Here is a 13612-nt window from a genome sequence, read left to right on the forward strand (position 1 = left end):
GAGTCTGAGGTGTTATTTCTATTTTGGCCATTAATGACTTATTTTTTCCCAACTTTAACTTTCCATGTATGCAAAAAAAAAAAAAAAGGATTTACTAGATGACTATCAGTGCCACAATTGCCTATCGTGGGTGCCAGGCACTAGGGAAGATGAAGAACAAAATAGAAGAACTAAGTACTCAAGAAACCCAGGAGACAAAATAGACATTTTACAGATATTTCTAAAGGAAGATAATTAAAATAAAATATGCATAATCTATAAAAGAACAGAAGAGACACAATTTCTTTATGAGGATCCTTAACTTGTAGAACAGTAGCTCATACACAGTAATCTCTCAAATAGTACTTATTGAATGAATAAATAGACAAAACTACAAGCATACAAATTAAAGAGGAATAAAAATTAAATCTATGGACTGAAGGACTGGAGATGGGGAGGTGAAGTATAAGAAAGGCCAGACCAGAGTTTTGCTCTCTTTGTTTCTGTAGTTAATAAAGACAAGAGAACACATAGCTTTCATAAGCCACAAACTGGTGGTGAACACTGACTTTAAAAAGGCAAAGAAAAGAAAGTAGGAATCTACTGTGATGACAAGTGATAGGATCCAGCCGAAGAGGATCACAGAAAAATCTCCAAAAGTCTAAATGGAAGGTAGGAGTTTGAAATCACCATACAGGTGAGAAGATGAAGCAGAAGAGTTAGGATAACAGGAAATATCAAACAATGTATAAGGAGCACGGGCAGGCGGAGCTGAAGTTTCAGGAGGTTGTGTCTGTCACCATATAAATAGAGGCTTCCATTGAACATTCTTTCTAGTTCTCCAGTGCCCTGAGTTACACAGCAAGCCCTCTCTCCCCAAAACAAACCATTGTCTATTCATACCATAAAGGTGAAAAACTAGGGAAATACACACACACATGTTTTTTTAAAGTGCAAAACTCATTTACCCTTGAAATAATAAAGTAGTTTCAATTTCAAATCTGTACATAAGTTGTGAAAAGACTGCTACACCTCTGGACTGGTTATGCCTACCAGGAATATTTCAGGATGGGGTTTTACTTTACCACCTACCACACTACTTTTTTTTTTTTTTTTTTTTTAAATCCTCACCCTAGGACACTTTTGCATTCATCCCCAGATAGAGCGGGAGGAAGAGAGGGAGGAAGAGAGAGCTAGAGAAACATCCATGCAAGAGAGACACATCGAGTGGTCGCCACCCATACAACCCCAACCAGGGCCAGGGATAAACTGCAACTGCGGTACGCACCCCGAGCGGGAACTGAACCCAGGTCTCTCTGGTCCGTGGGCTGACACTCTAACCACTGAGCCAAACCGGCTAGGGCCACACTTTACTTTTTAACATTCTCATCATCAGTACTGAACCCACAACTATAAACAGTGCTAAAAATATGGCTTAATCTAAACTAGGAGATCTCAGCAGCCAGAACACTGTTGGTAGCAGCTCGGGTGGCAGACTGTGCTACTGCGGCATGTACCACTGCTCCCCAGTTCTGAAGACAGCCGCACCGGCGTGCTAACTCAAGCACTACAACTGGATAGTCTGCAGCAAACACACCCATATTTTCACTTTAAGACTAAAAAAATGCTTCAAAAATCTAAAGTATTCCATAAGCTGGAATAAATGTGTGGTAAGAATTTGCATGCTTAAATGGAACAGAAATGGGAAAAAATACACACTAAAAACAGGAGCAGTACAGGAAAATACATATTTCTAAGTAAATACATGCAACCATAATAATCAAATATTTAGTTGTTAACTTAAATGTTGTCAAATGAGGAAGGACTACAGGCCATTTGACAGAAGAATGGTTTCTTATATTCCTGAAAATCTGTTTTTCCCCCCTCTTTAATATTTAAGAAACACACACACAGGTTGCCGACAGCTCTCAGAGAGCGGCTTGTGTTGTAGTTTTCACTTTCTCGGCTGTGAACAAGTGCATATGTGAGGGCTGGTCGTGCATGCACAAGCATGTACTTTGCCTGCATTAAATAAAACCACAACACAACACCAAGTACATCCACTCATTCATGTGTGCCTGCAGTCCACCTCGAGGAGACTGAAAATATAAATACAAGCTGCTATTTTGGTGTGATCACACGAATATGGCAGCTTGTGTGTTTTTTTCTCTCTAACATTTTAACACTGGGCAGATTGTCTGCATTAACACACACCCAAATCAATTCTGCTCTGAAATTGCTTGTAAAATCTTCCTTCCTGGAGGAATTTCTTTTTTATTTAAGTTAAAAAATGGGCTTGGAGGAAACTGTATAAAAGATACCAACATTTAGGACATCTTACATTTATAAAGTGTGACAATCAAGTCACATTACAGAGTACTAACGGCATTTCTCCCAACACAGAAATTGTTCAGAAAATGGACTTTAAATAAGAAAAATAAATCAAGTTCACTTTATGAAATCACTTTTGTATGTCACTAATATAGAAAAAAATTTAAAGTAGTCTAATTTTAAGCTGCCCACTACAACGTAACATAGTAACTAAAGTTGACCAAAAACTCAAATAAGACTTGTATACTATAAAAATTCATGAAGGTTTCTTAAGGGCAGAGAAAGGAAATAAGAGTAAATATTTAGCACAGGCGACATCTAAAAGTTCACTATCAATAAAAATTAAAATGCAGACATTCATATCATTACTATACAAAAACATAACAATGAATTCTCCACAGTGCTGTCCAACAGAACTTTCTCAATAGAAATGTTCTATATCTATGCTGTCCCGTACAGTAGCCACGAACATTGAAAATACAGCTACAACGAATGAAGATTTTATTTAAAAATTTTTATCTTAATTAATTTAAATTTAAATAGCCATGTTAAGCCTGGTGGGTATCAAACTGGACACATACACACACATCTATAGTTTTAAAGAGAATTTCAGCAATTATTAATGAAGCCACAAAATATCAAAGGAAGAGCTAAAAATTACTGAGGAGACAAAGTTTACCTAAATAGATTATGTCGGAAGCTTTATGTAAACTATAAACAAAAGGAAGCATTAATTTGAGAAAGCTGGATCTTTACAGATCCAACCATATCATGGAGATTAAAACAATGTAATTAACTGATGAGTGAGCTGCCTGAACTGCTAATTGCAAAACCCTATAATAATCAGAAACAAAAGACCAAAAATTAAAGATGAGGAGTAGAACATCCAATAGGCAATCAGATCAACTTTTAAATACAAAGATATAATGATAAAACTAAGTTAAAGAATTTTAATCATTTAATTGAATGGAAAGGGAGAACATTCCTGAAGAAAAGATGATACTATTTGGCAATAGCTTATAAATGTGCTAATTTGCAAATGATGTTATAGACACAATAAATATACTTTTAGAATAGACCTTGATAGACCAAATAACAGACTTCTTTGGAATCTAATATAGAAATGATATTTTACTCTGAACTCAATACTTCCCATCATTTTAAATAATACTGAATTTCATTTAATGTTACAGCCTTTGAAGCATGGCAAAATTGGTCTGGAATGGATGATTCAAGTTCTGAATTAGACATGCTGTAAATTGGAACTCCTGGATTTACCTTCTGATTATCAGTTTTTTCAGTAATAAAAATGAGAACAGTAACAATCTCATTAGGTTCAGATAAAGAACAATTAATTGAAATGAATACAAAACCCTTTGGGATAAAAAAGGTTAGTAGAATAAAAGAATATTAAAATTAGTTGAAAGAAGAGATAATATTTAATATAGTGACATTCAGATCAAATAAATTCAATAATAATGGCAACAATGCAGCTTATGACATGAAATTATCTTGTTTAAACTCAGGCTAGAAGGCTGATGATAGTATTTTTTTTAATGTGTACTTATATCTCTCTTAAACATCAGCTTGACTCTGTACAGTGAGATAAAAACAACATTAAGTCCATGCCCTCCAGGGGCTTACTGTTCGGTTTCAGAGATGAGAGCCAGGTTAACACTGGAGCTCTCGTACATACTGTTTCTATTACAGCACCAGTTATCTTTGACTTTTTTTTTTTTGGCTGCTTTCTCTATTAGATTTTTAGCTTCTTAAGGGTCTGTGCCATATTTATCTTGGCATCTCCAGTGCCTGGCTCCCAGAGGAGATTAATATAAATGTATTGAATATATTGGCAGATTTAATACCTTGGCAGGTCTAAATAAATATGAGACCAAATGAAATTAAGTAAATCATCAAAAAGTTATTAAGAAAATTCTACTAGAACATAGAATAGGCACAAGTTATTTCCAATTGTAAAGAATGGAAAATGATCCATTAACAGATTGGTGATGAACTCAGGCTCCGAAGAATGAAGTGTCAGGAATCCAAGGGTGGGGGAGGGTATTAGAAGCATTCCCAAGGCCAAGTAGCTCTGGTCTAAAAGGGAACTCTTAGGGACTTCAGGTTTCTGGTTCTCCACATAAGTACGTAAGTGAGTCTGGAGACTGCAACTCCATCCTAACAAATAAAAAGCTGAGCAGAGTGAAAATCAGTAACTCTTTTTGGATCCATAAGAATGGGGAAGACTCAGTCTTGAGTACTTGCTATACTCAAGACTGGAGACACAGATGGGCAAATACAAGGAGTCACAACTTATTGAAGACTCAAAAGCAGGAACCAGAGTCAGGGCAGGAAAACCTGAGCTGTAACTGATGAATTACTGAGCTCAGTGTAAACAACTCTGAGAGTTAAAAACTCCAGGTGGACCCAATATTGTGAGATTTACTTCTGGGAGCTTGACCAGGTTCCCACAGTAATAGCAGAGAAAAAACTCCTCAACTGCTATCATGTGAACTCAGCATCTATTAACAAGGTCTGCCCTCAGGGAAAACCAGTTAACCAGAGCCTAACCTGTTGGGTATTGTCAGAGCCTAACTGACCCAAGGGAAGAGAAACATCCAACTCCAGCCCAGTCCAGCCATCCTGTGCATCTAAGTGAGGGGGTGGGGTGTTGTTGTGAAGAAGACGCACTTGTGAAGGTCATAGTCCAGAGGAACAGGCTCACTAAAAGACTGAAATCTAATAATCATAGAACTAAAGAACGCTTCAACTCTCCCCTCATTTTATCACCATATTACTAAAAGTTGACAGCATTTCCTTTTACCTTATATCTGGCTACCAGGAAAAATTACAAGACATACCAAAAGGCAAAAGCACAATTTGAAAAGACAGAGCAAGCATTAGAACAAGACAAGGCAGACATGTCAGAGTTATGAGTTCAGAAATTTATTTATTCTTATTATTATCTTATTTTTTTTTACCCTCACCAGAGGACATTTTTCCATTTTTTGTTCAGACAGAGCAGGAGAGAGAGAGAGGAAGAGTGAGCAAAAGAGAAACATCCACGTGAAAGGGACACATCAAGTGGCTGCCACCCACATGACCCAACCAGGGCGGGGAACAAACTGCAACCAAGGTACATACGCTTAGCAGGAACCGAACCAGAGTCCTCTGGACCACAGGCCTACGCTCTAACTGCTGAGCCAAACCGGTCAGGGCAGTTCAGAAATTTTTAAATATTATGGTTAATATGCTAAGGGCTCTAGTGAATACAGTAAGAGCATGTAAGAACAGATGGATAATGTAAGCAGAGAAATGGAAATCCTAAGAAAGAAGCAAAAAAGAAATGCTAGAGATTAAAAACACTGTAACAGAAATAAAGATTGCCTTTGATGCGCTTATTAGTAGATGCAACTTGGGTGAGGAAAGAATCTATTGATGGAGGGAGTCCTTGAAAATTAAAAAGCAAAGAGAATAATGACTGAAAAAAACATAGAACAGAAAATCCAAGGGCTGTAGGACAACCATAAAAGGTGTTAACATACACATAATGGAAATATCAAAAGAAGATAGAAAAAAACAGAAAAAGTATTTGAAACCAATATGACTGTGAAATTCTCCAAATTAATGTCAGATACCAAACCACAGATTCAGGAAGCTCAAACACCACCAAGCAGAATAAATGCCCCCCCAAAAAAATTTACACCCAGGCACGTCATTTTCAAACTACAAAATTTTTTTTTTAAAAATCAAAGAGAAAGAGAAAGCCCTTAGCCCAGCGGGTGTGGCTCAGTGGACTGAGTGTCTTCCCGTGGACTGAGAGGTCCTGGTTTGATTCTCAGTCAGGGCACAAGCCTGGGTTGCGGGCTTGATCCCTGATAGGGGTTGTGTAGGAAGCAGCTCAATCAATGTTTCTCTCTCTCCCTTCCTCTCTCTCTAAAAAGTCAATAAAAACATATTTAAAAAAAAAGTCCTTAAAGAAGAATAAGAAAACAACAACAAAACCCTTTCTATATAGGAACAAAGAATTACATCCAACTTCTCAGAAAGCATGCAAGCAAGAAGAAAGTGGAATGAGATATTTAAAATGTTTAGAGAAAAAAAACAAAACACACCCAGAATTTCACACCTTGCAAAATTATCTTTCAAAAGTGAAGAATAAAAATATTCTCAAAAAACGAAAATAGGAAAATTTGTTAACAGTAGACCTGCCTCACGAGAAATTATTTAAAAAGTCCTTAGGTGAAAAGGAAAATAATACAGGTCAGAAATTCAGATCTACATCAAGGAAGAGCATAATAATTATGTTAGTGAAGGTAAAATAAAAACTTTTATTTTTCTTATTTTTAATTAATATAGCTTAACAGTTTGATCAAAATAATAACAGCAATGCGCTTACGTGTGTATGTATACATACATAGATATGTGTGTTTACATATTCATATATATGCTTATGAATGCTTATACATAAATAAAAAATTGACAGAAATGATGCAAAAGATGAAAGAGAGCAATTAGGATTATTTTGTTATTATAAGGTACTCACAGTATCTGTGAAGTGGTATAGTGTTATTTGAAAGTGGATTTGGATTAGCTGAAATGTATATTGCAAATTCTAGGGCAACCACTAAAAAAAGAAATATAACCAATATGTTAAAAATATATATACATATATACTGCTCAATTAAAACAATGAAAGGCAGAAAAGGAGTGTAAGACAAAAACTGGAACAAAGAACAAGAGTAACAAATAGAAAACAATACAAATAGACAATAATCCTGTTATATACAATCATTGGAACATCAATGGTCTAAATGCAACAATTAAAAGACAAAGATTGTAAGCGTGCATCATAAAAAAAACAAGACCCAACTATATGTTGCTTACAAGAAACCCACTTTACTTATTTTAGTTACAGATATTTCTGCTTTTTCTCCCATTGACACCCTCCTCTTGCCCCCAACCCAGCATTGTTGTCTATGTCCACTGGTTATGCATATATACATATAAGTTCTTTGGTTTATCTCTTCCCTCCTCCCCTTGCACACCCCTCCCCCACCACCCACCTCCTCTGAGGTTTGTCAGTCTGAACCCTACACTTCTATGTCTTTGGGTCTATTTTGTTCATCCGCTTATTTTGTTCATTATATTCCACAAATAAGTGAGATCATGTGATATTTCTCTTTCTCTCATTGGTTTATTTCGCTTAGCATAATACTCTCCAGGTCCTTCCAAGTCATCTCAAAGGATAAAAGACCTTTCTTTCTTACAGCTGCATAGTATTCCATTGTATATATGTACCACTGCTTTTTTATCCACTTATCTATTGGTGGACACTTGAGCTGTTTCCAGATCTTAGCACTTGTAAATAGTGCTGCTATGAACATAGGGGTATATATATATATTATTTCTGATTGGTGTTTCAGGCTTCTTAGGATATATTCTTAGGATATATTCCTAGAAGTGGGATCACTGGGTCAAATGGCAGTTCAATTTTTAACTTTTTGAGAAAACTCCATATTGTTTTCCATAGTGGCTGCACCAGTCTGCATTCCCACCAGCAGTGTACTAGAGTCCCCTTTTCTCCACCCCCTCACCAGCACTTTTTGTTTAATGATCTGTTGATTGCAGCCATTCTGGCAGGTGTGAGGTGATACCTCACAGTCGTTTTAATTTGCCATCTCTCTGATGATCAGTGACCTCGAGCATTTTTTCATATGTCTCTTGGCCAACTGTATGTCCTATCTGGAGAGGTGTCTATTTAGGCCCATTTTTAAATTGGATTCTTTGTCTTCCTTTTGTTGAGTTGTATGAGTACTATATATATTTTGGAAATTAACCCCTTATCTGATGTATCGTTGGCAATTATGCTCTCCCATATAGTGGGTTCCCTTTCCATTTTGATGATTGTTTCTTTTGCTTGCAGAAGCTTTGTAGTTTGATGTAGTCCCATTTATTCACTTTTTTCCTTTTCCTCTTGCCTTAGGCATTGTATCAGTGAAAATTCTGCTGCATGCAATGTCTGAAATTTTGTGGCCCACATTTTCTTCTAGGATTTTTATGGATTCATGAGTCACATTTAAATCTTTTATCCCTTTTGAGTTTATTTTTGTGTATGGTGTAAGTTGGTGGTCTAGTTTCATTTTTTTTTTTTTTTTTTGCATGTAGGTGTCCAATTTTCCCAACACCATTTATTAAAGAGGCTGTCTTTACTCCATTGTATGCTCTTGTCTCCTTTATCAAATATTAATTGAGCATAATGTCTTGGGTCAATTTCTGGGTTCTCTGTTCTGTTCCACTGATGTATATGCCTGTTCCTATGCCAGTACCAGGCTGTTCTGATTACAATAGCTTTGTAGTATAATCTGATATCCAGTATTGTGAACCCTTCTGCTTTGTTCTTCTTTTTTAAGATTGCTGTGGCAAGAAACTCACTTTAAATATAAAGACATGTGTAGATTAAAAGTAAATGGATAGAGTCCTGGTCAGTGTTGCTCAGTGGTTAGAGCCTTGGCAATGCACTGAAAGGTCACATGTTTGATTTCCTGTCTAGGGTATTTACTTGGGTTGCAGGTTGGATCCATGGCCCCCAGTCAGGGAGTGTGTGGGAGGCAACCAATCGATGTGCCCTGCTCACATTGATGTTTCTCTCTTTCCCTCTCTCTCTCCCCCTCTCACTCCCTCCTACTCTCTCTAAAAATCAATGGAAAAATATCCTAGGGTGAAGATTAACAACAACAACAACAAAAAGGTAAATGGATGGAGAAAAACATACCATGGTAACACTAATTAAAAGATAAAAAAGGCATTACATAATAATAAAGGGGTCAATTATCCAAGAAGACATAATCATCCTTATTATGTATAAGCCTAACAAAAGAGCATTGAACCATGTAAGGAAAAAAACTTACTAAAATTACAAAGAGAAATAAGAGAATCCACTATCATGGTTGGCAATTTCAACACCCTACAATCAGAATTGTACAGATCTGGCAGACAGAAAATCATTAATGACATAGTTGAACTCAAAAACATCATCAATCAACTGGATAAAACTGACATCTATACACTACTTCATCAAACAACATCAGAATACACATTCTTCTCGAGCTCATGTAACCCATTCACAAGATAGACCACATTCTGAACCATAAAACACACCTTAACGTATTTGACAGAATAGAAATCTGTTCTCAGACCATAATAGACTTAACTAGAAATCAATAACAGAATGATAAATAGAAACGCTAAAGGGAACTGTGTGTTTTAGTCCATTCTTCTGCAGACCACAAAGAGTCATAGAAACTTTAAGATGAAGCAAGTATCATGACTAGAAATGTGCTTTGAAGAAATAGGGTTGTAACACATGGATAGTACTGGAAGACATAGGTAATAGATCCAAGAGAACAATTCAAAAGACTGAAGGTAGGAGGTAAAAAAAAAACAAAAAAAAACAAAACACACAAAAAAAAACCTGAAACAGAGCAGTAAAAATGGAACCAAACTGATGTGAGAAAACAACATATAATGACTCCATAATTTATATTTAAAAATGTAAAATGTATATCCTCAACCCATCTACTCTTAACCATCATTAATACTGTCTCTTTAGTCTTAGTCACTATTCCTCAACTTAGAATACTGCAATAAATTAATTCCTACCTCTACCTTCGCCCCATATCATAGCAGCCAGAATGATCTTTTCACATATCACCCCCCTGTTCAATATCCTCTAATCAAGGCTCCCCATTGCAGCTGGAATATAATCCAAGCTCGTTACCATGGTCTATGGAACCACTTGTCTGGCATTTGACTTCCTCTCAATTTCCCAACTTAAATCACTTGCTTCCAGCTGTACCTGTCTTCCCGTTGTTCCTCTAAACACTGAGCTCATTTTAACAGAGGGAATGGTCTTCCCCTAGATCTTCACATGACTGGCTTTTGAAAATTTTTCACATTTCACCTCAAATGTCATCTTAGAGGTACCTCTCCTGATCACTGTTCCTAAAGCAGCCATCCCCTCTAGCTACCCCATCACCCTTCTTCATTTCTTCACAGCAATTACAACCCTCTACAAGTACCCTCTTTATCTATACAAGCTTATTGTCTTACACGCTCCACCCCTACACTAAAATGTACATCCTGTGATAGCAGGGCCTTGTCTGTCTTATGCACTACTCTGTCCCTATAATGGGAAGAATCAACCTGGAACAGCATAGCATTCAACAAAGAGACATTGAAAGAAACAAAATTCTTATCACAGATGCCAGTGAATGAGTAACACCATATAACATTCACTGAGCTATACTTCCTTTTTTCTCTTATTGCATTATGAGCTGGATTTGAGATCATGCAGTACCTTCTAAAGAGAATGTATTATCTAAAGTAGTAAAATTAATCATGCTATTCAGCTTTTATGATTAGGCAATTTGGTGGCTTTAAAATAAGACTGACAGTCTTACCCTACGAAGTTGTATACACAAGATGTATACAGAGATGACAAGGAAATTCACTCTAAATGAGGCAAAAACTATAGGAAAACCTTCTAGGAAGGAAGGTATGCAACCTTCCCCACCTATGCTATGAACTATAGGCTTCCTAGCTGCCTTTCCTGAATCTCGGGTTTGCCAACTTACTTAAAATGTAGCAGTGGAGAAAAATTATATATATAAAAAAAAAGTATCCATATATGTGATATATATATATTTCTACACACACACACACACACACACACACACACACACACACATTTTATAAGGAACATGCACAAAAAATATGAAACCAGATAGTTACAAAAACAAAGATTTCAAGAAATAACACTTTCAAACACAGCAACCCAAAAATGTTTGAGCTAAGTAACCAAAATGATGAAAAGGCCCCCACTACCATTTCCTGCTTGGTTTGGCTATCCGAGTTTTATCTTCCCCTTTTCTGTTTGCTATTTCTTTTAATCAGTCTGACTGTGGCCTCTAAGCGTGTGGTTACTTCTAGCAACTGGAGAACTCTAGCTCATCCAAATCCTATACCTCCCACTCCCAACCCACTACTATCGCCAACTTTCCAAGATTTTGTTGTACTCTGACCTCATGATTCCTCTGAATTATACTTTTTAAACAAATTTCATTTGTTAAATACATATGTAGAATAACCTTAAAAGTAGTCCATGTCATCTGATTATTCTGTTTGAATCTGGAAAAAAAGGAGTATCAGAGAGCCTGAGGCCTTGACACTGTAATAAGATCTAGCAGGAGTTTGACTATGACTAGATAGGCAGGCAAAGCCGTAGGACTTGGAAGGACGCAGCAGAGACACTCATGACTCTGTGTATACCTTGCTCAACCTAGATCCCAGTGATTAAATCAAATTATTAACATGTATGTGATTGTCTACAGTGTAAAGTATACATGTATCTCATTTACTGCTATTACAACATATACTCATTCATCTGTAACAATACTGTGAGGTGATTACTATTATCCCCATTTATGGAAAAGGACACTGAGGAGAAAAACATTCTGAAAGTAATTTGCCCAAGATTATATAGCATATGTTGCTGGAACTTACCCTAGGATCTTCCTACACAAATTCCATGTCCTTCTGACTACTTGACCGAGAAAGATGAGATCAATGTATAAAAGTTATGGATATTGCCCTGGCCGGTTTTGCTCAGTGGTTAGAGCATCAGCCCTTGAACTGAAGAGTCGCAGGTTTGGTTCTGGTCAAGGGCATGTACCTCGGTTGTGGTTTGGTCCCTGGCCCTGGTCAGGGTCACGCAGGAGGCAACCAGTCGATGTGTCTCTCTCATATCAATGCCCCCCCCCCCCACTTTCTCCGACTCTGTCTGAATATGAATGAAAAAATATCTTCAGGTAAGGATTTAAAAAAAAGTTATAACTATTGACTATGTGCTAAATAAGAAATTACATTTTCACATGGTAAATACTGAGAAGACTGAGAGAAGAAATTGTTTGCAAACCTCAATGGCTTCAAGAGGAAGAGAAATAAAGATGGTAAAAATAATAGCTGTCATTTAAAAAGTAATTTGGTTAGAAAGGAATTCAAAGGTGTAAAGTTAGAGATAAATCTTACTAGCAGTACCATTATTATGAATACATAATATAACCTTAATCAGAAGTGCATGACTTCAAATAATTGTTGGAAATTGAAAAAATGATTAACATTATTTTAAGAGTATCAACATTATACATATAGTAATTTATTTTGAAAAAGGGAACACAGAAATCTATATTTTAAGAATAGAAAATAATGGTTATCATCAAAACTTTGCCAAAATAATTTTGTTATTAACACAAGGCTCCTCAATAGATTTTGCATTTTGCTAAAACACAAAGAGGTAACACTAATTTGAATTATTGAAAGTAACTTATAAATAGTTCTACATACGTTCTTGTGACATCTTGTTCAATCATCGATCGAAGTTCTTTATCTTGGAAGAATTTGTTCCAAAGACTCTGAAATAAGGAGAACAACACATTGAAAATAATCTCACACCTCTGCTTGACTTTTATTATCTCAATTTAATCATTTAAATGATTAAATTTAAACTTCTTTGAGTCATCATTTCACATTGCAGATAGGAAACCTGAAACTAGAGCAATTTTTATTAAAATCTAATTTACTCTCAGAAACACATCCTTATTCAATTTTTACTGTATATATTTAATTTTTTTCAGTTGTCTACATAAAGTGAATGATACTTTTACTGCTATGCACCCGCTACTACCCCTACAACAACAAAAAGGTCTGCTTGGATTAGAGCAGGGCCATAGCCCAACTGGTCCCAACATAAACCTGACCTGAATTCCCAATACACTAAGAAAGAAATGTAATGTTTTTACAAAGCTTGGTCTTCTAATTGAATATATTTTTATGTACTTTTTAAAATGTGAATTTAAGTAAAGTTTAAAAGTTTTCTTAACAATATTTTATGCTGCTATACCATAGACTATATTATGATGATATTATGGGTCAGGTAAAAGAAATGTTAAATATTACATACTAACAGGACAAAAATTTCTGTTAGCAGGGATCTAGGAATTAGAACAGTAATTAAAGAAGTTATAGCACACCCGTAAAGTAGCAATTATTCCTAGGCTTCATGGGAATATGAGTGGAGGTACGTCTAATTTTTTCCCCTGGTCTTTGCAAACTTCTTCATGGACTCACTACAAATAGTTTCCTCTCTTCTGGTGAGTTAGTCCCACAAGTGAACCCTTTTCTATTTTATCATAAAAGGGGGCTTTCCTCCCCACTCCCTACTGCAACCCTTCATAACACAGCT

The 13612-nt window shown here is 36.1% G+C and overlaps 1 protein-coding gene across 3 annotated transcripts in view; it reads right to left on the reverse strand.

Annotated features, from left to right (window-relative positions):
- The window catches only part of TBC1D5 (TBC1 domain family member 5), a 504213-nt gene that overhangs the window by 215376 nt on the left and 275225 nt on the right, over positions 1 to 13612 (reverse strand). For all 3 annotated transcript variants that reach the window (XM_036267496.1, XM_036267498.1, XM_036267497.1), the window contains one exon: positions 12715 to 12782. In XM_036267496.1, the coding sequence (XP_036123389.1) occupies positions 12715 to 12782 (68 nt within the window). The remainder of the gene's footprint in view (positions 1 to 12714; positions 12783 to 13612) is intronic.

This window comes from Molossus molossus, unplaced genomic scaffold (genome assembly GCF_014108415.1).
Source record: "Molossus molossus isolate mMolMol1 unplaced genomic scaffold, mMolMol1.p scaffold_m16_p_18, whole genome shotgun sequence".
Classification (NCBI taxonomy): Eukaryota; Metazoa; Chordata; class Mammalia; order Chiroptera; family Molossidae; genus Molossus; species Molossus molossus.